At 40.3% G+C, this 25641-nt stretch overlaps 1 protein-coding gene across 3 annotated transcripts in view; it reads left to right on the top strand.

The window, feature by feature from the left end:
* Positions 1–25439, top strand: part of gpt2 (glutamic pyruvate transaminase (alanine aminotransferase) 2) — a 40386-nt gene extending 14947 nt beyond the window's left edge. For all 3 annotated transcript variants that reach the window (XM_048547064.2, XM_048547063.2, XM_048547065.2), the window contains 9 exons: positions 2561–2669; positions 3615–3748; positions 3884–4127; positions 6697–6776; positions 6920–7056; positions 14556–14730; positions 15564–15719; positions 19213–19325; positions 24413–25439. In XM_048547064.2, the coding sequence (XP_048403021.1) occupies positions 2561–2669; positions 3615–3748; positions 3884–4127; positions 6697–6776; positions 6920–7056; positions 14556–14730; positions 15564–15719; positions 19213–19325; positions 24413–24503 (1239 nt within the window). In that variant the 3' untranslated portion in view covers positions 24504–25439. The remainder of the gene's footprint in view (positions 1–2560; positions 2670–3614; positions 3749–3883; positions 4128–6696; positions 6777–6919; positions 7057–14555; positions 14731–15563; positions 15720–19212; positions 19326–24412) is intronic.
* Positions 25440–25641: the final 202 nt, after the last annotated feature.

The raw sequence follows: 25641 nt of genomic DNA, 5'->3' as shown, positions 1-25641 counted from the left end.
TCAGGCTTCTCAAAAAGTGATGTTGAGCTTTTACACTTTTTTCAATGTGTAAAATTATTCTTCATTGTTAGAACCAATATGCCCTTCCTTTTACGTTAGTAAATACATGAAAGTCCTTCTTCCTGTTGCCAAAGAGTTGTAAGGTATTTTACAAACTACTGTCGGATCAGTCTAGTATCCTTTAGCAGGTATTTGCTTAATGTTATTTATCACAGGCCTAGGAAGACTTTGGCTGCGTATCATCCCACTAAAGAGATCTGATCAGTTAAACATAATTGAAACAAATGAGCTTAAATGTGTTCATTTGGGATCCTTTTCATTCTTAAAATGGGGATTAACTGAGAGAGAGAAAAAATGTGTTCTATTTGGCCAAATGTAACTGTTGTCACCCCAAGGGATCTGTCCTATCCTGGGGCTCAAATTTCTGCTACATAGTGAAAAATTGATAAAGAATGAGAAGCTGGGAACAGTGAGGAGCCAAGCTTTAAGGGTGTACATACTGAAGTATGCTAAAAGCCAGTGACCAAGTATATAAAGTCATTTAAAGGCTACTAGAATCATAGGCTTTATTTCAAAGGATTGCAAGTATTGTTATGGTTGCATACAGTTCTGGCTAGACTGGATTTAAAGGAACTTTACATTCTGGTTCCCCCACTCAGGATATTTTGGTTTTGGAGGGAGTACGTGAAAAAAGGACTAATTTGTGAGACATCTGAGTTCTGATAGAGTCATCATTGACCCAAAATGTTAACCATGTTTCTCTCTGCAGATGCTCCTGACTTGAGTATTTACAGTTTTTACTCAATTGAGAGCTATGATGTAGATTAGTCATTCATTCTTGCTCAAGTACAGATAGTTAATCAGTAATCTCACAAAATATTTGTGATTGATGAAGGATTTGTCAGACTAAATAATGGGAAACTATTTTCTCAGTGTAGGTTATACAAAGTAAAGGAGCATAACCTTAAATTTCGAACTCGGACTTTTAGAGGTGATGTTCACACACAAGATGGTGGACACATGAACTCTGCCTGAAATGTTTTGATGACTAGGTGCAAAATCTGACTGGCCTACAGCTGCTCTGATTTTCCCAAACCCCTCCTAAGGCACAAAAGGTTCAGACATGTATGCTTTAAATTTTTATGTCAACTAAAGGCTATATATTGTATAAAGGCTCACTGCATATAACGTAACCAGAAAATTACTTCGAAACAACTTTTTGTCTGATTTTAAAAAATTTAAGCTAGACAGCTGTCTCTCTTTTGACTTGTTTACTATTAAGCCAAATCAAATCTTTCCAAATTTCTTTTGGCTACTATTTCCTTTTAGGCAGCCAAAGACACAATTTTTAACAACATAGAAGATAGATATGAAAATACAAATAATACAGGTTTCAAGTTATACTTTGAAGTTCTCTGAAGCTGTTCAACCAATCTTAGGTGGCGTAAATTAGTAAAAAACAGATCATTCCCCAGCTTGAAGCTCTGAAAGATGGTGGCCTCGGTAAGGTCGGCTCATTTGGGTTCCGGGGCCCATCCATTCCAGACCAGCAGCTTCCTTCCTACTTCCTTACCCTTTTCTTTTTCTTTCATTTTCTTCTCCTTTTTGTTGGCTGTGGTTGGAGTAGACAATATCTCTGAGGAAGGCAGCTGGAGTGGGACTTGCAGCAGTGGCTTGGCCTGCCAGCAGAACCAGGGACTCCTGGCATTTGTAAGGTGGCAGCTGCAGCAGCACAATATACTTGGAGCAGGAACACGTGGCATCGTTGAGGCAGAAGTGGAGCTAGGGACTCCTGGTTGCAGTAGGCCCAGTGCCAGGAACTTCTGGTTACTGATAAGGTGGTGGTAGCAGCTGAACTTGGACTCCAGTTAGCTGGATGAGAGTGGTTTGAGCATGGGACCGGGGATCATCGAGGTGGGCCTAGCAGTGAAGACATTGCACCCGAAAAGTGGTAACTCCTATGTTGGTGGGTCTGGCGCAGGCGACAGTAAGGCAGTGGAGGTGGTGAGCTGGCAGGGGACTCATGACAGAAGTGGTAGAACGAAGATGGACTCTCTTTCTTTCAGTTATATCTTTTTATTCTTAAACTATTCAAAATGGTGCTGAATGGTGGCAACAGTTGAAGCTTTTCACTGTTGTTTACTGTACTCGTCACTGGAAAATGGAAGTGACAATAAATCATTCCATTCAGAATCAAATGTAACAAGTAGAGTGAGCAATTGAAAGTGTAAAATGTCAGAAAAGTACATATTTGACACTTTCCAAGCTGGAATCTGATGGATTAAAGCGACATTTCTCCTGTTTCTTGAAGACTTTAAGACCTTTAGATTTGAGCTCCTTTTGTAACAGTTTTGCATTTGAAAGGTACACTTTGTTTGCAACAAATAAGAAATAGCGAGCATTTCCTAATTGTTCACAAAATGCCACGAATGTTGGTAATTGAGATTTTCAAAATAAAGTCATGGCTGCAGAAGGCTGCTTGTTTAATATTGTTGACAGAAGAAAAGATATTAGAAATCTTTTAAATACTTAATTAGATTGTATTTCTTACCCAATTCAGGTTGTTGCTCTTTGTACTTATCCAGAACTGCTTGAAAGTCCACACTTCCCTGCTGATGCAAAGGAGAGAGCCCAACGTATTCTGCTGTACTGTGGGGGTCAAAGTCTAGGTATGTTTGTTGCCTCCTTCTTTGTACTTGTGCATTCACATTTAGAGAAGAACTGTTCAGCAAAACTGAAGCTATCAAAATGAGTGATAAGTTTAAGGACCTGTGGAGGGTGACTAGTGAAACTTTCATGTAAGGTTATAATCTGGAACTGTTTCAAGCCCACATTGCCTAGATTGTCATGTTCCAGTAATGAGGGGTGGTGAGGATTGGAGGAGGAAGATGAAGCAATGAGATCATGGTATGTTCATAGTACAATCTATGAAATTGGATTATTTTGAAGGGACCAGCTGGGCACTTCCAGAACAGTTTTGGTTGGCTCCTGATTTTATCAGAATTACCTTTTGGGCACACCTTTGTTTGTGTGGAACAATGATTTGTTATTGGAGTAATTGCTAATTCCAGACCAAAATAGAATATTTGCAAGTTGTAATAACTTGGGTACAAAGGCAGTTGACCAGTGAACTGCAGATAATTTGGAAGGGATAGGTTATGTGTGTGTATTTGATACTGTTGCACAGAGGAATAACTTGTGAAGACCAGATAGTTTGCTGTGAAGAATGAAGGAATTGTTGACTACTTTATTCATCGTGGTCAGGAGAGGACAGTAAAGATCCAATTGGAAAAATTAAATTTTGACCAGCTGTGATCATTGTCTCAGCCTAGCGCTTGTTTTATCAATAGCATTTAGTCAATCTTTGAAAAGGCATAGAGAGTTAGCCAGTTGGCACAACAACATCTTTCCAATCTAGACCAAGCTGCCAATAGAAATTGAAAATATATTAGATGTCAGCTCATGCCCTCATCTATATTAGTAACCATCCCAGAGAGGTTCTTAACAATACCATCCAAATTCCCAGCACTTCTGGAAAGTTTGATTTTTCAATTAAATATTCAGCCTCAACATTTATCATGAGGGCACGTTTTAAAAATTTATATTTTTTTCAGGTTCCTACAGTGCAAGCCAGGGTCTGAATTGTATACGTCAAGATGTTGCTAAGTACATGGAGACGAGGGATGGAGGAGTTCCTGCAGAATCTGATAATATTTATATTACTACTGGAGCAAGTGATGGAATAACTGTATGTTAAGCAATGGCTCATTTAGTTAAAAAAACAAGTGTGGTTGCCACTTTTGAATTGTAGCAATAAATAATTTTTGAATAGTTTCAATGTGTATCATTCTGAATTACGTGCCTCTCCATTTTTATTTTATAGACCATTATGAAACTTCTGGTGTCTGGAGAAGGGAGAATGCGGACTGGAGTGATGATTCCAATTCCACAGTATCCCCTGTATTCAGCAGCCATCTCCGAGCTAGGAGCCACCCAAATCAACTATTACCTGGATGAAGAAAATGGCTGGGCTCTGGATAAAAATGAACTGAAACGAAACCTGAGTGCAGCAAGGGAATATTGCAACCCCAAAGTTCTTTGTATTATTAACCCAGGAAACCCAACTGGTACTTGAACTATTTCAAAAATCAGGCATCACTCTTGAAAGCCTAGTCTTTGGCAGATTCTAGACACATTGAATTGCTTTAATGGTAAAGAAAAACATGTTTTACCAGTGGAATTCATATTGTTACAGGTTTTAGGCACACTTTATTTCACTAACACAAGTTTTTGTTTATAGTGGTTATGTGACTCATTTGCGGCCGTCCTGCCTTTTGTGTTTGGATGCACGTAATCTTCACTTCAGTGCAGTACTGAGGGAATGCTGCACTATAGACCTGTTTGGGTGACACTAAACCAGGCCCCACTTCATCCCTTCAAATGGATGTGGAGAATCCAGTGGAATTAATTAAAGAAAATAAACCGAGTTCTTCTGTTGCCCTGGTTGATGTTCCTCCTTCAGCCAACTATTTTATCTAGCCATAGATTTCATTATTATTTGTCTTGGTGCATCATTTACCTGAATAATTGGAACCACATAACAAGATATACTTCATTATCTTGGGAAAGTTATTGGATTGTCCCAAGGGTGTCAAAGATGCTGTGATATTGCGGTTTTTAACAAGTCCATCACAGAGATTGTAGTTGTCTATTTTGTATTGAGACAGACAGATTTACCAATTGCTTTTATTTTACTACTAGCCATAGCCCACTCAAAATGAAATTGGTATTATTGTAAATTCATTCTGAATTCTGGCATAATGTGAGGATCCCTTGGTGCGTACATGTTTTCCTCGAGTGAAGTACCTTTGGGGTTTCACCACAGGGGAAAAAGGGATTGAGTCAAAAATGTAAAATCACAAAGCACAATCTCCAACCCACTGCCTATGTTCTTCCCCCTTTTTTTGTGGCAGAGGTTCACAAGCTATGTTTAAGCCAGATTTCCAAGGTACAATTGAAAATATGATTTTAATTTAAGTTACCTCCTGAGTTTCCCAAGGTTTAGGCATCCTTGCAGGCAAATGAAGACTGGAACAGTCAGCCATAAAATGCCAATGCATTTTTGTGTTCCTCACGAGCTAGAAAGAATCTTCCAACCGTGAAGATTGTGGTCACCTTCATGTGCTGTGGTTTGATGCCGCTGTCTCCTCCCCACAAATGTTCAGTCTTTCCCTCCTTCCTCATTATTGGAGATGGTCACAGTCTTTCCTATCCAATAGCCAGCCTATTAATCTGGTTATCCGCTAAGCACAAAATAGAGTGGGAGAAGAAGTTATGGATGAGAAAAGGTAAGAGGTCCTGCTGTTAGATTTTGTAGGACTAACGTTCTCTCCCTGACCCCTGCTACTGTGCTGCCCTTGTTTCCTCTCTCCCTGTAAATATCAGGGCTCTTGACTTTATGCAAAACTCCACCTACTGATTAGTTTGAGAACTACAGTAATATCCTCGATGGAAGTAAAGAATTAAATGATGGCTGTGTCACCTGATAGCCTGAAGGCTCACATTGCATGTATGTAAAATACTGTGCGATCACACTTTGTGAAATGTGCTGCCATTTACAAACACAGTGGTGCCAAGTAAGCAAAATAAATGAGTGAATGGGATGCAGTGATGTCGCTAGCCATACTGGCAGGGGTACTGCATGTGTATTTTGCACATATGTGCTAAGAACATTTTGGGTGTGTTTAGAAGATACTGTCTTAAATAAAACAAAGAACAAAGAAAATTACAGCACAGGAACGGGCCCTTCAGTCCTCCAAGCCTGTGCCGATCGAGATCCTTTGTCTAAACCTGTCATCAATTTTCTAAGCATCTGTATCCCTTTGCTCCCTACCCATCCATGTACCTGTCCAGATACATCATAAAAGACACTATCATATCTGCGTCTACCACCGCCGCTGGCAACGTGTTCCAGGCACTCACCACCCTCTGCGTAAAGAGCTTTCCACACATATCTCCCTTAAATTTTTACCCTCTCCCTTGAAATCGTGACCTGTAGTAATTGAGTCCCCTACTCCGGGGGGGGAGGGGGGGGGGGAAGCTTCTTGCTATACCCTTCACGATTTTGTAGACCACAATCAGGTCCCCCCTCAATTTCCGTCTTCCTAATGAAAATAATCCTAATCTACTCAACCTTTCTTCACATCCAGTGCTCTCCATACCAGGCAACATCCTGGCGAATGTCCTCTGCACCGTCTCCAAAGCATCCACATCCTTTTGGTAATGTGACAACCAGAATTATGCAGTATTCCAAATGTGGCCGAACCGAAGTCTTACACAACTGTAACATGACCTGCCAACTCTTGTACTCAATACCTTGTCCGATGAAGGAAACTATGCCTTCTTGACCACTCTATTGTACTTTGTTAATATGACTTTGTAGTGAGGTACACGGCAAATACCAAGTTATTGTCTGACAGACTCAATAAGTTACCCAACCTACACATGGACCAAGGTATTCCACTTGACTTACACATTCATGCTATGTAATAATCAGATACTAGTGCATCACTCCTGCCTTGGTGTTTAAACTTTCATAAACGATGGGTCAAGTTGCCTGAGAAAAGAAAGCAATTCTGAAAGTGATTTGCTTAAAATTAGTTTTGTAATGTAAGTAGCATTTTGTTTTAATTACAGGCCAAGTGCAAAGCAGAAAAGGTATTGAGGACGTTATTCGTTTTGCTTATGAGGAAAAACTCTTCATTCTGGCAGATGAGGTGAGACAAACCTTGTTTGCTTAGTTTTGTTTTCAGGTTGTTCGATAACTAACTAAACTTTGACAGTGTGCCATATTTCCAGTCATGGATTGTTCAGCCTCAGAAAATAAAATGGACTTGGATGTTTCTTTTCTCTATCCTAGGTATACCAGGAAAACATATATTCTGAGGACTGCAAATTTCACTCATTCAAGAAAGTGTTATATGAGATGGGTCCGGAGTACTTCAGCACAGTAGAATTGGTCTCATTTCATTCTACATCTAAAGGATACACAGGAGAGTAGGTGTTTCTGTTCTGCTCACTGTAATCTTATTTCCGTGCAGTTTCTTGAAACAAAAAAAAATCAAAGTTTGTAAACTTCACTTCAGGAATTTTACTTGATACTGCATTTATGCAGTTAATTATTTGTAGGGATAAATTTCAACTGGTCAAAGAATCCAGTAAAGGACGCACAGTCTTAAAGTTACACCCGTGTTATTTGGATTTGAAATCAGGGAACACTTATTAACAAAACGTAGTGGAAATGTGGAATTCCCTTTCTAGCTAGAAGACTTATAGATGTTAAGTCAAACAATCGGAGTGGAATTCAGATGTTTATTAGAAGGTCATCAGGAATGGCCATCTATCCCCTCGATCCTGTCCTGCCATTCGCTAAGATCGTGGCTGGCCTATCCAGACCCCTCTCTCTCTTTTTTGCTAGTTCGTCATGTCTCTCACCTTCTCCATCTCAAAAATCTGTCTCCTCTTTAAATCCTTTCAGTGTAGCTTATAGGGTAGATAATTTCCAAACATTCACCATCCTCTAGGAGAATAAGTTCCTGTGCACCTCTGCCCCCTAGCTTGAGATTCCCCAACTTGTGGAAACAACATCTATCCTGTCAAGCCTGCTCAAAATCTTGTATGTTTCAATAAGATTATTCCTAATTTTTTTTAACATTTACTCAGCCGTCACTGGCTGACCAACATTTATTGCCCATCCCTAGCTGCCCTTGAGAAAGTAGTGGTGAGCTGCTGCCTTGAACCACAGCAGTCCACGTGCTGTAGTTTGACTTTCAACGCTTTTAGGGAAAGAATTCCAGGATTTTGATCCAGCAACAATGAAGGAATGGCGATTATGTTTCCAAATCAGATATTGAGTGGCTTGGAGGGGAACTGCAGGTGGTGGTCTTCCCATGTATCTGCTGCCCTTCTTCTGAATGGAAGTGGTTGTGGGTTTGGGAGGTGCTGTCTAAGGATCTTTAGTGAATTTCTGCAGTGCATCTTCTAAGTCACATGTACTGCTGCTATTGACTGTCAATGGAGGAGATGGGTGCAGTGTCAGTCAAGCAGGCTACTTTGTCCTGGATCATATCAAGCTGCTTGAGTGTCATTGGAGCTGCACCCATCAAGGCAAATGGGGAGAATTCTATCACACTCCTGACTTGTGTCTTGTAGTTGTTAAACAGACGTTGGAGAGTCAGGAGGTGAGTTACTACTGCAGTATTCCTAGCTTCTGACCTGATCTTGTAGCCACTGTTTATGCTGTGAGTCTGGTTGAGTTTCAGGTCGTTGATAGTGGGCGACTCTGGTAACACCATTGAATGCCAAGTAGCTGTAGTTAGATTGTCTGTCATTGGAAATGGTCATTGTCTGGACTTTTGTATTGTGACTGTCACTTGCCACTTGTCAGCCCATGCCTGAATATTGTCCAGATCTTGTATTTGAGCATGGATTGTTTCCGTATCCGAGGAATCACAAATGGTGCTGAACATTGTGTAGTCATTGACTAACATCCTCACTTCTGACCTTATGATGGAGGGAGGGTCTTGGATGAAGGAACTGAAAATGTTTGAGACAACAATACTACCCTGAGGAACTCCACAGAGATGTCCTAGAGCTGAAGTGACTGACCTCTAGCTATTGCAAACATCTTCCAATGTGCCAGGTATGACTCCAACCAGCGGAGAGTTTGTCCTTTGATTCCCAATGATTCTAGTTTTGCTAGGGTTCTTTGCCACTCTCCGTCAAATGCAGCCTTGATGTCAAGGGCTGCCACGCTCATTTCACTTCTGGATTTCAGCTCTTTTGGCCATCTTTGAACCAGGACTGTAATGAAGTCAGGAGCTGAGTGACCTTGGCAAACGAGACCGGCGTCAGTGAACCCATTAACTGTTGAAGGGCTACCTTGTTGAGTGAGTCATACTTGTAAGTTAGCCCCTTCATCCCAGGAATTGGCTTAGTCAATCCCTTGATTTGCCTCCTGGGCCTCGATGTTCTTATTTAATTATGGTGACCAATCTGTACACAGTACTCTGGTTCCTTTATTAATGCACTGTAATGTTGTAACAAGCCTTCCCTGCTTTTAAACTCCAGCAGCAACAATGTTCAAGATTATTTTTGCTGCCTTAATTACTTGCTGCACCTGATTGCTAACATTTTTGTCTTTCATGCACAGTAACCCCCAGTTGCTTCTCTGCTGCACTTTTAAAAATAGAAGTCTACATTTTGATCCTTCCTATTGATGTTTGTCTGTTTTCTGTCTCCCTGCCCTTGTCCTTGAACAGCAGTGTCATCTTAGCAGATTCCCAATCTGTTGGAACATTCCTGGAATCCAGCAAGTTCTGGAATATTTTGATCAATGCCTCCACTCTCTGTAGGCACTCTAACTCCTTAGATGTAGGCCATCAGGTCCCATTCATTTTTCAAGTAATTTAACTCTCATGACAGAGACCGTTGCAAGATCTTTCCTCCCATTAGTACCTTACTTATCCATTATGTTTGGTGTTTATAGCGTCCTCTGCTGTGAAGACTGATGCAAATAACTTAAACCAGATAAGTTAAATTTATTGATTCCCTGTTTTTTTTGACCCCCTTTTCAATTCTCCCATCACATTTTCTCACTCACTGGTTAGCTACTCCTTTTCTTTTATATACCTGTAAAAGTTCTTGCTGTTTGATTTCATATTTCTTGTCAATTTAGTTTCATCATCAAATTTCTTGCTTTTTATTAGCTGTTGAATCATCCACAGCTATTTTCTTAAAACAAAAGTCCCAATCCCCACCTAGCACTAGTTTTCTTTGCTTTGTCTGTCATGGCTTTGATCAGATATTCTCCTTGGTGACCTTTGTTAACGTGGATGTTTCATCTTTCTCATTGAGTCCTTCTTGATTTGGAATTTTTTTTTGCTGTTCATTATGAAATCAATATCTGTTTCTGCCAATGCTCATCCACTATTCTCCCAGCTGACTTTGGATAATTGTCTTTTCATACCTCTATAATTCTCTTTATTTAATTTAAAGGCACTGATTTGACACCTGAGTGGCTCTGCCTCAACTGAGTTTGAAATTCTACTACGTTAGCATTTATCTACTTATTTTATCAATTGCTTCTGTTCATTGGTTGTACGTGCTAAGCATCAATTCCACAAATGCTGTTTGATCTTTTTTTTCCACCTTTTTTCCATTATTATTTCAACACTGAATTTTAATGCTTTTGCACTTTCTTCCTATGCAGTACTTTACATCTGACCATTTTAACCTTCTCCCATTTTTCTGCTCACGTACATAATATAATAGTTCCTTCTTCATTTCGGAGCATATTTTGCATCACACTGCCCTCTTTTAGTTTGAAACTTTATGCAAATTAAATCAAATAATAACTTGATCTAAACATTCTGTTCTGCTCCCAGCATTAGGGCTTTGGAGCACCTGACATCATATTCTCCCTCATTGACATGACTGTTGTAAAGAGTTTCTGTTGTTCACAAATCCTTTTTTAAGCTAATTTCTTATCCATCACTAAATTTCATTTGGGATCTTTTGACCTTAACACTTCTGGCAAAGCATGACTTAAGTGCCTATTTTTACAGAATCTTGAACCTTTTGTGTCTCTGTATTCACAGGTACTTGAGCTTAAGTAAAATTTATCACTTGCACTGTATTTGTTTTCAGCTATTTAAACTCGATAGGACAGCCTTGATCTTTTGCAGTTAGTTATCCCAGATTAGCTAGAATTTGTTGCTCATTTCATTTTGAATATGAAGCAAAAAATACTTCAGCCATGTACTGTTATAACCTTGCTTAGTTTTTAGCTCATTTGGCTCTCTTATCATTCCCACTTCCTTTTGAATGTTCCAACATTATAGTAACTGAGGATTTTTAAAAGGTTTTGCTTTGCCCTTGCAAATATGTTATTACTGATTGGGGTGTTATACAAGTACTTTTTATTCATAGTATTTTTAAAACCTATCCATTCGACTGTTACTGAATTATGGAATGAGCCCAAATCATTTGCCTTGGCTGTTCTTTCATTGCATTGAATGTAGCTCACTTATGGTCCTTCATATGGCTCTTGATATTTTGATACAGTTGAACACAAAATAATTTGCAGTTGCTATGCTCAGGAACACTAACTTCTGACATGAAGTCAATTGAATTGTTAACAAAAGCAACTTTGAAAAAAAACACCCCTAATAGAATATAGAACATTATAGCACAATACAGGCCCTTCAGCCCTCGATTTTGCGCTGACCTATTATCTGACTCTAAGATCAAACTAACCTGCATACCCTTCATTTTATTGTCATCCATCTGCCTATCCAAGAATCACTTAAATGTCCGTAATGTATCTGACTTTACTACCACAGCTGGCAGTGTGTACCACACACCCTCCACTCTGTGTGAAGAACCTATCTCTGGCATCTCCCCTATACCTTCCTCCAATCACCTTTAATTTTATACCCTCTTGCGATAGCCATTTCCGCCCTGGAAAATGTCTCTGGCTATCCACTCTGTCTACACCTCTCATCAACTTGTACACCTCTATCAAATTGCCCCTCATTCTTCTTCACTCTAATGAGAAAACCTCTAGCTCCCTCAACCTTTCCCCATAAGACCTGCCCTCCAGTCCAGGCAGCATCCTAGTAACGCTTCCACATCCTTCCGATAATGAGGTGATCAGAACTGAACACAATATTTCAAGTGTAGTTTGACCAGAGTTGTATAGAGCTGCAGCTTAACCTCGCAGCACTTAAACTCAATTCCCCTGCCAATGAAAGCCAACACACCAAATGGCTTCTGTGCCACCCAAGTTGATAGGGCTGTAACTTTGAGGGATCTATGGATGTGGACCCCAAGATCCATTTGTTCCTCCGCACTGCCAGGAATCCTGCCATTAACCCTGTATTCTGCATTCAAATTCGACCTTCTAAAATGAATCACTTTCACACTTATTTCTGGGTAGAGTTCCATCTGCCACTTCTTTGCCCCGCTCTGCATCCTGTCAATGTCCCATTGCCACCTACAACAGCCCTCCACAATTCCACCAACCTTCATGTCATTGGCAAACTTACTAACCCATCCTTCCACTTCCTCATAAAAGTCATTTTATAAAGATCAGAGGTCCCAGAACAGATCCTTGTGGGACACACTGGTCACCAAGCTCCAGGCTGAATATTTTCCATCTACTACCACCCTCTGTCTTCTATTGGGAAGCCAGTTCTGTATCCAGACAGCTGAATTTCCATGAATCCCATGGCACCTTATTTTCTGAATGAGGCTACCATGTGGAACCTTATCAAATGCCTTGCTAAAATCTATATACACCACACCCACTGCTCGACCTTCATCAGTGTGTTTTGTCACATCCTCGAAGAATTCAATAAGACTTGTGAGGCATGACTTGCCCCTCACAAAGCTATGCTGACTATCTCTAATCAAAACTATGCTTTTCCCAAATAATTATAAATACTGTCTCAGAATCCTCTCTCATAATTTGCCCACCACAGAAGTAAGACTGACTGGCCTGTAACTCCCAACGTTACCCCTATTCCCTTTCTTGAATAAGGGAACAACAATTTTCCACCCTCCAATCATCTGGTTCTACTCCAGTGGACTGTGAGGATGTAGAGATCATCACCAAAGGCACAGCAGTCTCTTCCCTCGCTTCCCATAGTGACCTTATGTAAATCCCGTCTAACCTAGGAGACTTATCTATCCTCATGTTTTTCAAAATTTCTATCACATCCTCCTTCCTAATAACAACCTGTTTTGAGCATGTCAGCCTGTTTCACGCTGTCCTCACAAATGATAAGGCTCCTCTCACTAGTGAATACGAAGCAAAATATTAATTAAGGACCTCCCCTACCACCTCCGACTCCATACAAGTTCCCTCCACTATCCGTGATCGGCCCTACCCTCACTCTGGGCTATCCTTTTGTTCCTCACTTAAGTATAGAATGCCTTGGGGTTTTCCTTAATCCTACCCTCCAAGGCTTTTTCATGCCCTTTCTAGCTCTCATAAGTCCATTCTTCAGTTCCTTCCTAGCTACTTTGTAACCCTGTAGAGCCCTGTCCGATCTGTGCTTCCTCAACCTTAAGTAAGCTTCCTACTTCCTCTTGACTAAATGTTCCACATGTCTTGTCATCCAAGGTTCCTTCACCTTACCATCCCTTCCTTGCTTCAGTGGGACAGACGTATACAGCACTCTCAGCAAGTGATCCCCACACAAAGTCCACATTTCTGTTGAGAACGTATGCTCCCAGTTTATGCTGCACAGTTCCTGCCCAGTAGCAATGTAATTCCTCCTCCCCCAATTAAATACTTTCCCATACCGTCTGCTCCTATACCTCTCCATGATTATGGTAAAGGTCAGGAAGTTGTGATCACTAATGCTCTCCCACCTAGAGATCTGGCACCTGGGCTGATTCGTTGCCAAGCACCAAATCCAATAAGGCCTCCCCTGTAGTAGGTCTATCTACATATTGAGTCCAGAATTCTTCCTGGACATGCCTGACAAAATCTGCTCCACTCAAACTATTTGCACTCAAGAGGTTCCAGTCAATATTAGGGAAGTTGAACTTACCCGTGACAATTACCCTATTCCTTCTGCACCTTTCCAAAATCCAACTCCCAATCTGTTCCTCAGTGCCTCTCTTGCTATTGCGGGGTCTATAGAAAACTCCCAATAAAGTGACTGTTCCTTTTTGTTTCTGATTTCTACTCATACTGACTCAGTAGACAAATCCTCTTCGGCAATCTCCCTTTCTACAACTGTGACACTGTCCCGAATTAGCAATGCCACTTCCCCATCTCTTTCTCCTCCCTCCCTATTTCTTTTGAAACATAAACTCTGGCATACTGAAGTGATTGGTCATGAAGCAATTGGTCATTGTGCATTATGTTAACCAACTCTGAAAACCAAAGTAAAAACTTTGCTTAATTTGAAGTCTGCCATTGCAATAACTGTTCTGTACCTGTGTGCTCGTAGTATCTATTCATTAAGAAATTCGTATTCTATACGCTGACTCAGCAACCAACTTTGTGTCACCTTGAATTTCTTATTTTCCATTTGGAAAAACCTAAACTAACATCTTTGGAGTAAATAATATTCCTCTCATGAACATGTTGACTTGTTTTGTGGTGGCCCAGTGGGACTAGTTAAGCTCTGGAAGTTATTTGGCAGTGGAAAGCATAACAGCACAACAGAGCCTGATCATGTCTTCACCTGACTTCCATGTGGTTGTTATCAAGTGAACTGTATTGTAAAATGCATGAGCACAAACCACAACTTCATGTCGAAGTTACCTTTTTCTTCAGGTTCAACAGTTGCCTGTTCAACTTTTTCAACAATATTGTCGCAGATTAACCTGAAGATTTGACAACCTGTATTTCACATGTGATTCAGTCAGCTTGCAACAATATAGCTCTTGCTCAGCTCTTTGTGCTATTTCTATATGATTGTTAGTTTTGACTGTGCAATCTTCCAATAAACTGAATATTTAACTTAACTTTATTTTAGATGTGGATTTAGAGGTGGTTATATGGAAGTTATTAACATGGACCCTGAGGTTAAGGCTCAGCTTGAGAAGCTGTTATCAGTTCGGCTGTGCTCCCCTGTCCCCGGGCAAGTTGCCATGGATGTTGTGGTAAATCCACCAAAGCCTGGAGAAGAATCTTATGAACTGTTTACATTGGTTAGTCAGTTTTATGGTTTTTGTTGAATTGTGCTGTTTCTGTATCATGAATGATTTAGTGTTAATGTTGTGCATTTACTCCTCTTTATGTTGCTGAATCAATGTTAGGTAATGTGATGTCTTAACTGAGAAGATTTGCCAACAATTGCACTAACATTGGTCATTTTTCTGGAATGAGATATTATTTATCTGTGCTGCTTGGTCATCTAACAGGTTATGAGGTTCTTGTAGACAAAATTGCCTTTGAGAATTCTCTGGAGGACCTGCAAGACTAAGTATAGTCTTGCTTGTGTTTCCATTGAATAAAATGTTTTGAAGTACACTGTCTGCCTCCACACCCTAAACTCCAAGATACTACCTAAGGAGCGTTTCTAACCATCTTCCCTCTTAGCCCCTAAAATGCCCTGGAAAATACTGTTTGTTCAGCCACTGAACTCTCCAGTCCAACAGTGAACCTGATTCAACCAACAGTAAGTGTTTCAATGTAGGCAACACGTGATACATCGATTTCCAGCTGCAATAAAAAAGAAAACCCCTTCAAGTTAACACTCTGAAACTTTTCTGTCACATTACCAGATATAAAATGTTATTCAATGGGAATTGCAGATAGCTTCAGACACTAATGTATTATCTCTTGTGTACATCGGAGTCTAATCTTTTAAAAATTACTGTAAATATTGGCCAACACCTTGACTTGGAGATTGGATTTACGATTATTTATATTTCTGCATTTGTGTGTTTGATGTATAGACACGAGATATTATGTTGTCTTTACTGAAATGTAAATGTGGTACATTGTAATTTTTAATGAGGTGCGTCTGTTTAATATGCAGGAAAAGATGAAGGTATTGCATAACCTTGCTGAGAAAGCTAAGTTAACAGAGGATGTCTTGAATACAATTCCTGGAATGCACTGCAACCCTCTGCAAGGAGCTCTGTATGCATTTCCAAGAATATTTGTTCCTCCCAAAGCAATCGAAGAAGCTGAGGTTTGTAATTCTGGAAATAAAAAAAACCTATATAAAATTATTCTAGATTTTGCATATCATATTGGCTATGTAGGTCATATAATTTTGGCAAGAGCTTCACTTTATTTCTTGTTATTAAGCTGGGTTTTTTTTTCCTCTCCTTTTACATCTTCCTTTAACCATCCGTCAGACCTGAATTTGGTATGTATATGACCTCCTCGGGGCCCAACCATTAATTGTACAAGTTTGGCCCACTGGCCCATCTGATCCATTGTACTGAGGTAATCAGCCTCGCTGTCCACTATACCACCTATTTTGGTGTCATTTGCCAATTTACTAACCATTCCTCCTATATTCACTTCTGTAAATGACAAAAAGCAATGGACACTACTGGTCACAGGCCTGCAGTTCAAAAAAAAACCCTCCTCCACAACCCTCTGCCTGCTACCTTCAAGCCCATTTTGTATCCAACTAGCTAACTCCTCATGGATCCCACCTGATCTAACCTTAGTAACCAGTCTACCACACGGAATCTTGCCAAAAGCTTGGCTAAAGTCCATTATAGACAAAATGCACCATTCTGCCTTCTTCAAACTTCAACCACCTTCAACTTTTGTCACTTGTTCAAAAAACTCAGAGGAACAAAGAAAGTTACAGCACAGGAACAGGCCCTTTCGGCCCTATAAGCCTGAGCCGATCCAGATCCTCTATCTAAACCTGCCACTGATTTTCCAAGGATCTGTATCCCTCTGCTCCCTGTCCATTCCTGTATCTGCCTAGATAAATCTAAAATGATGCCATCATGCTCACCTCTACCATCTCTGCTGGCAAAGCGTTCCAGGCATCCACCACCCTTTTTGCATAAAGAACCCTCCATGCACATCTCCCTTAAACTTTTCCCCTCTTGCCTTTGAAATCGTGACCCCTAGTAATTGAATCCCCCGCTCTGGGGTGTGGGTGGAGGTGGGGGTGGTGGGTGGTGGTGCAGTGCAAAAGCTTCTTGCTATCCACCCTATCTATACCTCTCATGATCTTGTAGGCCTCAATCAGGTCCCCTCACGACCTCTCTCTTTCTCAGTAAATAATCCTAATCTACTCGACCTCTCTTCAAAGCTAGTGCCCTCCGTACCAAGCAACATCCTGGTGAACCTTCTGTGCACCCTGTCCAAAGCATCCACATCCTTTTGGTAATGTGACAACCAGAACTGTACGCAGTATTCCAAACGTGGTCAAACCAAAGTCCTATACAACTGTAATATGACCTGCCAACTCTTGTACTCAATACCCCATCCAATGAATGAAAGCATGCCGAATGCCGCCTTGACCACTATCGACCTGCTTTGGCATCTTCAGGGTACCATGCACCTGAACACCCTGATATCTCTGTGCATCAGTTTCCCCCAGGGCTTTTCCATTTACCATTATAATTCGCTTTGAATTGAATCTTCCAAAATGCATTACCTTGCATTGGCCAGGATTGAACTCCTTCTGCCATTTTTCGGCCCAACTCTCCAATCTGTCTATATTCTGCTGCATTCTCCGACAGTCCCCTTCATTATCTGCTACTCCATCAATCTTAGTGTCGTCTGCAAACTTGCTAATAAGACCATCTTTACCTTTCTCCAGATCATTTATGTATATCACAAACAGTGGTCCCAACCCAGATCCCTGTGGAACACCACTGGTCACAGTTCTCCATTTTGAGAAACTCCCTTCCACTACAACCCTCTGTCTCCTGTTGCCCAGACAGTTCTTTGTCCATCTAGCTAGTATACCCTAGACCCCATACGACTTCACTTTCTCCATTAGTAGACTATGGAGAACCTTATCAAACTCCTTACTGAAGTCCATGTATATGACATCTACAGCCCTTCCCTCATCTGTCAAGTTTATCACTTCCTCAAAGAATTCAATCAAGTTGGTGAGACATGATCTTTCTCTAGTTACCCTCTTGCTCGTAATGTATGAATAAAAGGCTTTGGGATTTTCCTTAACTCTGAAGTTAGTGAGACATGATTTCCCATGCACAAAGTCACTCTGACTATACCTGGTCAGCCCTTGCCTTTCTGAATGTGCAGAAATCCTGTCCCTCAGAATCCCCTCCAACAACTTACCCATAGCTGACATAAGGTTTTTCCTTGCAGCCTTTCTTAAGTAATAGTACCACATTAGCCAATCTCCAATCCTCTAGTATCTCGCCTGTGGCAATCAATGATACAAATATCTCAGCAAGGGGCTCAGCAATCTCTTCCTTAGCTTCTCAGAGTTCTAATAAGATTATTTTAAGCTTGTTTTCTTAAAATAAAAATGAGAAGGGTGTTGATAACAATGCTTAAAACAGATGGCAGTGTTCAGAAATGAAAAAAATGTTTAGTGTGTAGGGTTCAGAAACTGTGCTTTTTGCAAATGAAAGTGGTTATGCTTGCGTTACTGTATACCAGTTTGTACTATGTGAGTTACTACTTGCCCTTGGATCCTGATTAGAACTTATGTCCACGTTTGCAACATGCATTAGTTGTAATTTGATCCAGAGTTTGCATATCAGAACAGTGGCTAAGCCACTATATATAGTCACAGGCAACATACCCATGTTAAAGGGAGTGCAATAAAGGGCTACTCACCAATTCTTGGGATGTTGTGCACATGCACTCTGGAGTTACTAATGTTAGTCTTTCAAATGTACAGACTACCTAATCTAGAAGTAATGAAATAGACTGGAGTCTGGATACACGAGACACTTTGACATTGCCATACCTTGCCAGTGTTTCCATTGAACCTTTGGAGGGAGTCTTTCCTCCTCCTTCAAATGGACATACATTAGAGGTCAGGTGGGAGAGTGACTCTTTTAAAAATAGAGTTCCCAGTCTACAGCCTGAAGGAGGAGTGATGAGTTTGTACAAAAAAAAAACAAATACATGTATTGGTTAATGAATTCCACCAGCCTTTGAAAATTTTAACCCCAAAGATTTGAATAAAATTTTAACTTCTGTACAATGGTGTCATCCCTTACCTCATCCTCTGCTTGAAGTGCATTTTTGATCACGCTTTGCTGTACCATCATCTGTCATTCACTCCTAGACCTGGATGCCCAACTGGCTTATTTGAATAATGTGATCCACCTCTGAACTTTAAGTCTTGACAGGTTGAAGCCCATCCTTGCAGTTTTGCTGGAACAGCTTTTAGGATTTTGATCTGTTTCTGGGACTGATTTTTGGAGCTGAATTCTTGGGACACAGTATTTTGCCATCAGCTGTTTGTTTCAAAGAGAAGAAATAGATTTTCCCTTTGACTTTAACAGCATGATCCACTTGTTTTTATAAAAATTAGCAGAGGAAAAATTGTTATTGTGGAACTGAGTTTTGGCAGGTTTTCCATTAGACCTCTACATGAACTGTACAGTGAAAGTCTTGGGATTTTTGTTGGACTGCATACTTGCTACAATCTTTCAGTTGGCTTCTAACTAATGTTCTGAAGTCTGTTTTGACTATCCTAACTAAAGTTATTTTTAATTTAGACCCATGGGATGGTACCAGATATGTTTTACTGTATGAAACTCCTAGAGGAGACTGGAATTTGTGTGATTCCTGGTAGTGGATTTGGACAAAAAGAAGGAACATATCATTTCAGGTGAAGTCTGTGCAACCATTATTTCACAATGCATCTCACTGCTGCAAAAAAAAACTGATAACTTATAATTTCAGCTACTTGTATACTTAGTTACCTGAACAGTTTGAATTCCATTGGACTTTTTTTTAGTTTTAATGTGAGATTGCATATGTTCGATACTCAGCCTTTTTGGTGATCACTTCAGTAATGAGATTGAGTAGGAGGCTAAGAAATCCTTTGATAACAAGCATAGAAACAGATTTGAGGTGCTAATAGATCTCCTGGGTGAAATACATCAGCCACTAAAAGTAGCAACATAAATTAATAAAGCCATAAAAGCCAAGTACGGGGCATGAGGGAGCATCATTTCTAGAGGGATAGGAAACTAGGCTGCCTGCAGGAAAAGTTCTGTGATCTTAGAAGATCTTGGAGACACAGTTTTTTTTTTATTCGTAGAGGGATTGAGTTTCAGAGCCATGAGGTCATGTGGCAGCAGCACAAAACTCCGGTGCGGCCACACTTGAGTATTGCGTACAGTTCTGGTCGCCGTGTTATAGAAAGGATGTGGAAGCATTGGAAACGGTGCAGAGGATATTTACCAGGATGTTGCCTGATATGGAGGGAAGGTCTTGTGAGGAAAGGCTGAGGGACTTGAGGCTGTTTTCATTAGAGAGAAGAAGGTTAAGAGGTGACCTAATAGAGACATACAAGATGATCAGAGGATTAGATAGGCTGGACAGTGAGAGCCTTTTTCCTCAGTTGGCAATGGCTAGCACGAGGGGACATCGCTTTAAATTGAGGGGTGATAGATATAGGACAGATGTCAGAGGTAGGTTCTTTACTCGGTAGTAAGGGTGTGGAATGCCCTGCCTGCAACAGTAGTAGACTCACCAAGTTTAAGGGCATTTAAATGGTCATTGGATAAACATACGGATAGTAATGGAATAGTGTAGGTTAGATGGGTTTCAGTTTGGTTTCACAGGTCGGCGCAACATCAAGGGCCGAAGTGCCTGTACTGCGCTCTAGTGTTCTATGTTCTACCAAAGCTTGATTAGACCATACTTGGAGTCCTATGCCCATTTTTGGTAACCATCATTGTTAAAAGTAAATTAAGGCGAATATGCAAAATCGAATTGGAAGAACTGAAGGAATAGATTTAACAGCAAAGGCTGAAGAAGCTGCGATACTTTGCAATAGACAGTATGAGAGTGAAGAGTGATGTGATAGAGGCCTTTATTGTGAAAGTGTTTGATAAGGACATCCAAAAGAAAAGTACTTCCACTTTGGGGATATCCAAAACTCGTAGCTGTGAGCATGGCTGACTGCATTTGCCTGCTAACCTTGGCCTAAGCAGGTTTCTGAATCTTGCTGCTAAAGAACAAGACACTCTCTCAACAGTTTGTCTGCAAAGTGTATTCTGTCACCGTCTGTATCATAATTCCACATTCTCTGCAGTATGTAACTTAAATAGGTCATTGTCTGCCCTTTATGTCCTGCTTGACACAATGCAGTGCTGTCACCTGATTTCACAGAACAGATGCTTATTATACTAACTGGCGAGGAGATTGTAAAGCCCAAACACTGCCAAGTTCACATTGAAAGGTACAAGACAATGATTTAAACACAATGAGAATTTTTAAATTTGTAGATTTGGGGGCGATAAGCCAGGTCGATGAGCAGAGACGAGTGCTATCTAATTTGTATGCCTGATACCAGACTTCAAAACGGCAGCTCTAATCTTCGAGCCACAGGCATCTGTAGCACAGAAAAAGTCCCTTCGGCCCATAGTGTCCACTTCAGTCGAAAACTTCCACCTAATTATTCATATCCCATTTTCCAGCAATTGGCCCACAGCCTTGTATGGGCATTGCAAGTGTACATCTAAATACTATTTAAATATTATGAGCGTTTCTGCCTCTACCACCCTTGCAGGCAGTGAGCCACATTCCCACCATCCCGTGGGACAAAATATTTTACTTCTCATTTCATTTAAACTTGCTACCCTGTACCCTGGCCTTTGATCCCGTCCATCAGGTAAAAAGTTTCTTGTTGTCTACTTTATCCATTCCCCGCCAAACATCTCAATCATGTCCTCTCCCGATCTCCTCAGCTGTAATAAAAACAACATCCAATCTCTGTTTGTTATTGAAACTGCCCAGTCCAGGCAACATCACAGTAAATCTCCTCTGCACCCCCTCCATTGTGAGAGGGAGTTTGAAATTCAGTCTAGTAATTTACCCAGGAGCTGCAGTAGGTTTTTACCCAACTTTTCTTGGGTGACTGGCCATTTAACTGAGTTGGAACCCTCTGAATGATCCAACTTTAGTGGAATCTTTTAGAGGGTTCCAGCCACATGGAAGTTACCCTTCAGAATCTTCAATTTCCTAGCTGATTACCATGGATCTGTTTTGGCTAGGATTCTGCATAAAACAGCAGGCAACTCCAGTTTACACTGCAGCAACAACTCTCTGGTCAGTTTTTGAGTTTTGTTATAGCTGATATTTAAAGTTACGCCTTTTTAATTTTCCAGAATTAGGTATAAAAGATGAGTAGTCCCTTGGGAGAGCCACTGCACATTCCCTTCCAGTCTGAAAAATAATTTCACCAGTCTGCTTTGTTCCCTTAGCCAAATTTGTGACCATGCAGCCCTTCACTCTGTTTTAGTTTTGTTAATTGTGTTACGCAATGTTTTTAAAAACTCACACATTGACTGCATTATTTTAGACAATGCAAACAATTTAGCCAAAAACGATTTGTTTTGATACATAAGAGCTAGGAGCAGGAGTAGGCCATCTGGCCCTTTGAGCCTGCCCCGCCATTTAATAAGATCATGGCTGATCTCTTTGAGACTCCGCTCCACTTACCTGCCCACTCACCATAACCCTTAATTCTGTTACTGTTCAAAAAATTATCTAGCCTTGCCTTAAAAACATACAGTGAGGTGATTTCAAGCACTTCACTGGGCAGGGACTTCCACAGATTCACAACCCTTTGGGTGATGAAGTTCCTCCTGACGTCAGTCCGACATCTGCTTCCCTTTATTTTGAGGTGATGCCCTCTAGTCCTAGTTTCACCTGCTAGCAGAAACAACCTCCCTGCCTCCACCTTATCTATTCCCTTCATAATCTTTTATGTTTCTATAAGATCTCGCTTCATTCTTCTGAATTCCAATGAGTATAATCCCAGTCTACTCAGTCTCTCCTCAGAATCCAACCCTCTCAACTCTGGAATCAACCAAGTGAATCTCCTCTGCACTCCCTCCAATGCTAGTACGTCCCTTCTCAAGTAAGGAGACCAAAACTGCACACAGTACTCCAGATGTGGCCTCACCAGGACCCTATACAGCTGCAGCATAGCCTCCCTGTTTTTAAACGCCATCCCTCAAGCAATGACAGATAAAATTCCATTTGCCTTTTTAATAACTGCTGCACCTGCAATCTGACTTTCAGCGATTCATGCACAAGGACATCCAAGTCCCTCTGCACGGCAGCATGCTGCAAGTTTTTACCATTTAAAACATAGTCCATTTTACTGTTATTCCTACCAAATGGATGACCTCACACTTAGCAACCTTGTACTCCATCTGCCAGACCTTTGTTCACTCACTTAGACTATCTATATCCCTCTGCAGACTTTCAGTGTCTTTTGCACATTTTGCTCTACCACTCCCCTTTAGTGTCTTCTGTAAATTTTGACACACCACACTTAGATGGTTTGGAGTTGGGGACTATGTAAATTGTAAACAATTGCTGCCCCAACACTGATCTCTGAGGCACCCCACTAGCCACTGATCGCCAACCAGAAAAACACCCATTTACCCCTACTCTTTGCGTTCTACTGGTCAACCAATCCTCTATCCGTGCTGATACATTACCTGTAATATCGTGCAACTTTATCTTGTGTAATAGCCTTTTGGTGTGTCATCTTGTCAAATACCTTCTGGAAATCCAGATACACCACATCCACAGGTTCTCCATTGTCCACCATGCAAGTAATGTCCTCCAAGAATTCCACCAAATTAGTTAAATATGACCTACCTTTCCTGAATCCATGCTGGGTGTTCCCAGTGGGACAATTTATGTCCCGATGTCTTGCTATTTCTTCCTTTTAATGATCAATTCAAGCATGTTCACGACTACCGAAGTTAAGCTAACTGGCCTATAGTTACCTTCATTTTGTCTACTTCCTTTTTTAAACAGTGGCGTCACATTGGCTGTTTTCCAATCTGTGAGAACCACCCCAAAGTCCAGTGAATTTTGGTAAATAATTACTAGTACATTTGCTATTTCCCCTATCACCTCTTACTACCCTGGGATGCATTTCATCAGGGCCAGGAGACTCGTCTACCTTTAGCCCCATTAGCTTGCCCAGCACTATCTCCTTAGTGATAATAGTTTCTAGGTCCTCACCTGCTATAATCTTCTTGCCATTAGTTTTCGGCATGTTATTTGTGTCTTCCACTGAAGACCAGCATGAAATATCTGTTTAATGTCTCAGCTATTTCCTCATTACCAGTTATTAAATTGGCCTTCTCATCCTCTAAAGGACCAATGTTTACCTTCGTGACTCTTTTACAATTTACATATAAAAACAGGCAGCAAAATTTTCTATATTCTGAGCTAGTTTACTCTCAAGTTATAAAGAAAAGTAAAATAGGGTTTTTTGTGGCTTTCTGTTGGCCTTTAAAGATTTCCCAGTCTACTAGTTTCCCACTATTTTGCTTTTTTGTATGTTTTTTTTCCAATCTGGTACATCCATGATGCCATTCAATTATTGGCCCACACTTCTCCATATTCCAGTTAATATTCTCCCAAAATATTGACTCTACAAGTTTCCCTCTGCCAAATTAGATTTATTGACCTGTAGTTTATTCCTGTATTAAAAGACTAAAAAAAAATTATCCACACTGGTTCACTCCATCCTTTTCCCCTTCCATCCTTTTTTCTGGGGTTTTTCTGTCTCCTTTTTTTTACTTTAAAAGAAGTAATTATCCCAACTAGTGGGATTAAGGAAGAAGGATGAAGAAGCATGAATTGATTAAAATTTGCCACTTTATTTTGTGAGAATGCTGCATGGGTATTTGTAACTTGTGTTTTTTTCTCCTCCAGAATGACCATTCTCCTTCCTATTGAGAAGCTAAAAGTGTTATTGCAAAATGTGAAGAATTTCCATACTCGGTTTCTTCGGAAATACACATAAGCATAGTTGATTTTTGTTTTCACCGGAGGAAATAACTTCTAAATGTTCAACTTACTGTTCCCCAATTTTTATTACCATGTAAACTGAATGTTCGCTGAAATAAAATGGCATAATTATGGCCTACAAATCTCAATTGCTGCAGCTATTTTCCAGTTTGGTATTGTGACACCAACGTGTGCTGCACTTTTTTTGATAGTACTCCCAATGTAGACATATGTACTATTTGTTGGAAACATTGGTTTTGTTGCACTTCAAGGAGTTTTTTTAAATGAAAATATTTCTAGCAACAAACAGTATGATATCAAATATTTTTCTAGGTTCAAGCCTCTAATCACAAACGGTCAAAAGCAGACATTTGGGGTTGTGCCTTCTTTTTTTTCCTGATTGCCCATGTATTGTGGGTGACACTGCATTAACTGGACTAGTGAGTGGCCTTTAGTACACTTATGTAGCAAGACCATATGTTCAATCAAGGTAGAGTATTGGTGTGTATACAGATGGATTTTCAGCAGGCTAAAAGCTGATGCTTGAATTCACAGAACAAATGCTAACTTGTAACACTGCCAAGTGAATGGATTTTTAACAATAATTCAATGCATTTGGCAGTGAGATTTTCTTCTGAACAATAGATGTAATGTTTACATTTTTACCTTTTAAAGCTTGGGAGGACAAATGTTACAACTGTCTTTGTAAATTACGTAATTCTGAATTGGTTTTCTATTCAAGGGCTTCCAAGTAGATGAATTCAGTAAAGCAAAACACAGATTGGCTTGTTGTGGAGAGGGGGGAGAAAACTGCAGTCTGCAAGACTGTTGGGTTAAAAAGGATTTTCTTATGTCTTTCTTTCTGATAATGTTTTGAGCTTATCTATGTTTAATGTCAATGAACAAGAAATATCTGTTCCAATAAATGGCCTTTTTTGCTCTTCAAATTTAATTGCTTTACAGAAGAAAATATAATTGCATGTTTGTCTGAATTCCTTTCTCTGTCCCTTCTACCCTCCCCAGCTGAGCTTGTATAGTCTTTTCTAATCATGTGACAATGATATGACCACTGTGGAAGGGGCTAACTTCAGTAGATCTCTTTGAGGAACTAAGTGTTCCAGCCTCATTTATCTGAAAATGCTTACTGTCCTTAC

Source organism: Stegostoma tigrinum, chromosome 16, assembly GCF_030684315.1.
Source record: "Stegostoma tigrinum isolate sSteTig4 chromosome 16, sSteTig4.hap1, whole genome shotgun sequence".
In the NCBI taxonomy this organism is placed as follows: Eukaryota; Metazoa; Chordata; class Chondrichthyes; order Orectolobiformes; family Stegostomatidae; genus Stegostoma; species Stegostoma tigrinum.
The sequence above is the reverse complement of the archived record's forward strand: the minus strand, read 5'-3'. Positions and strand labels throughout refer to the sequence as shown.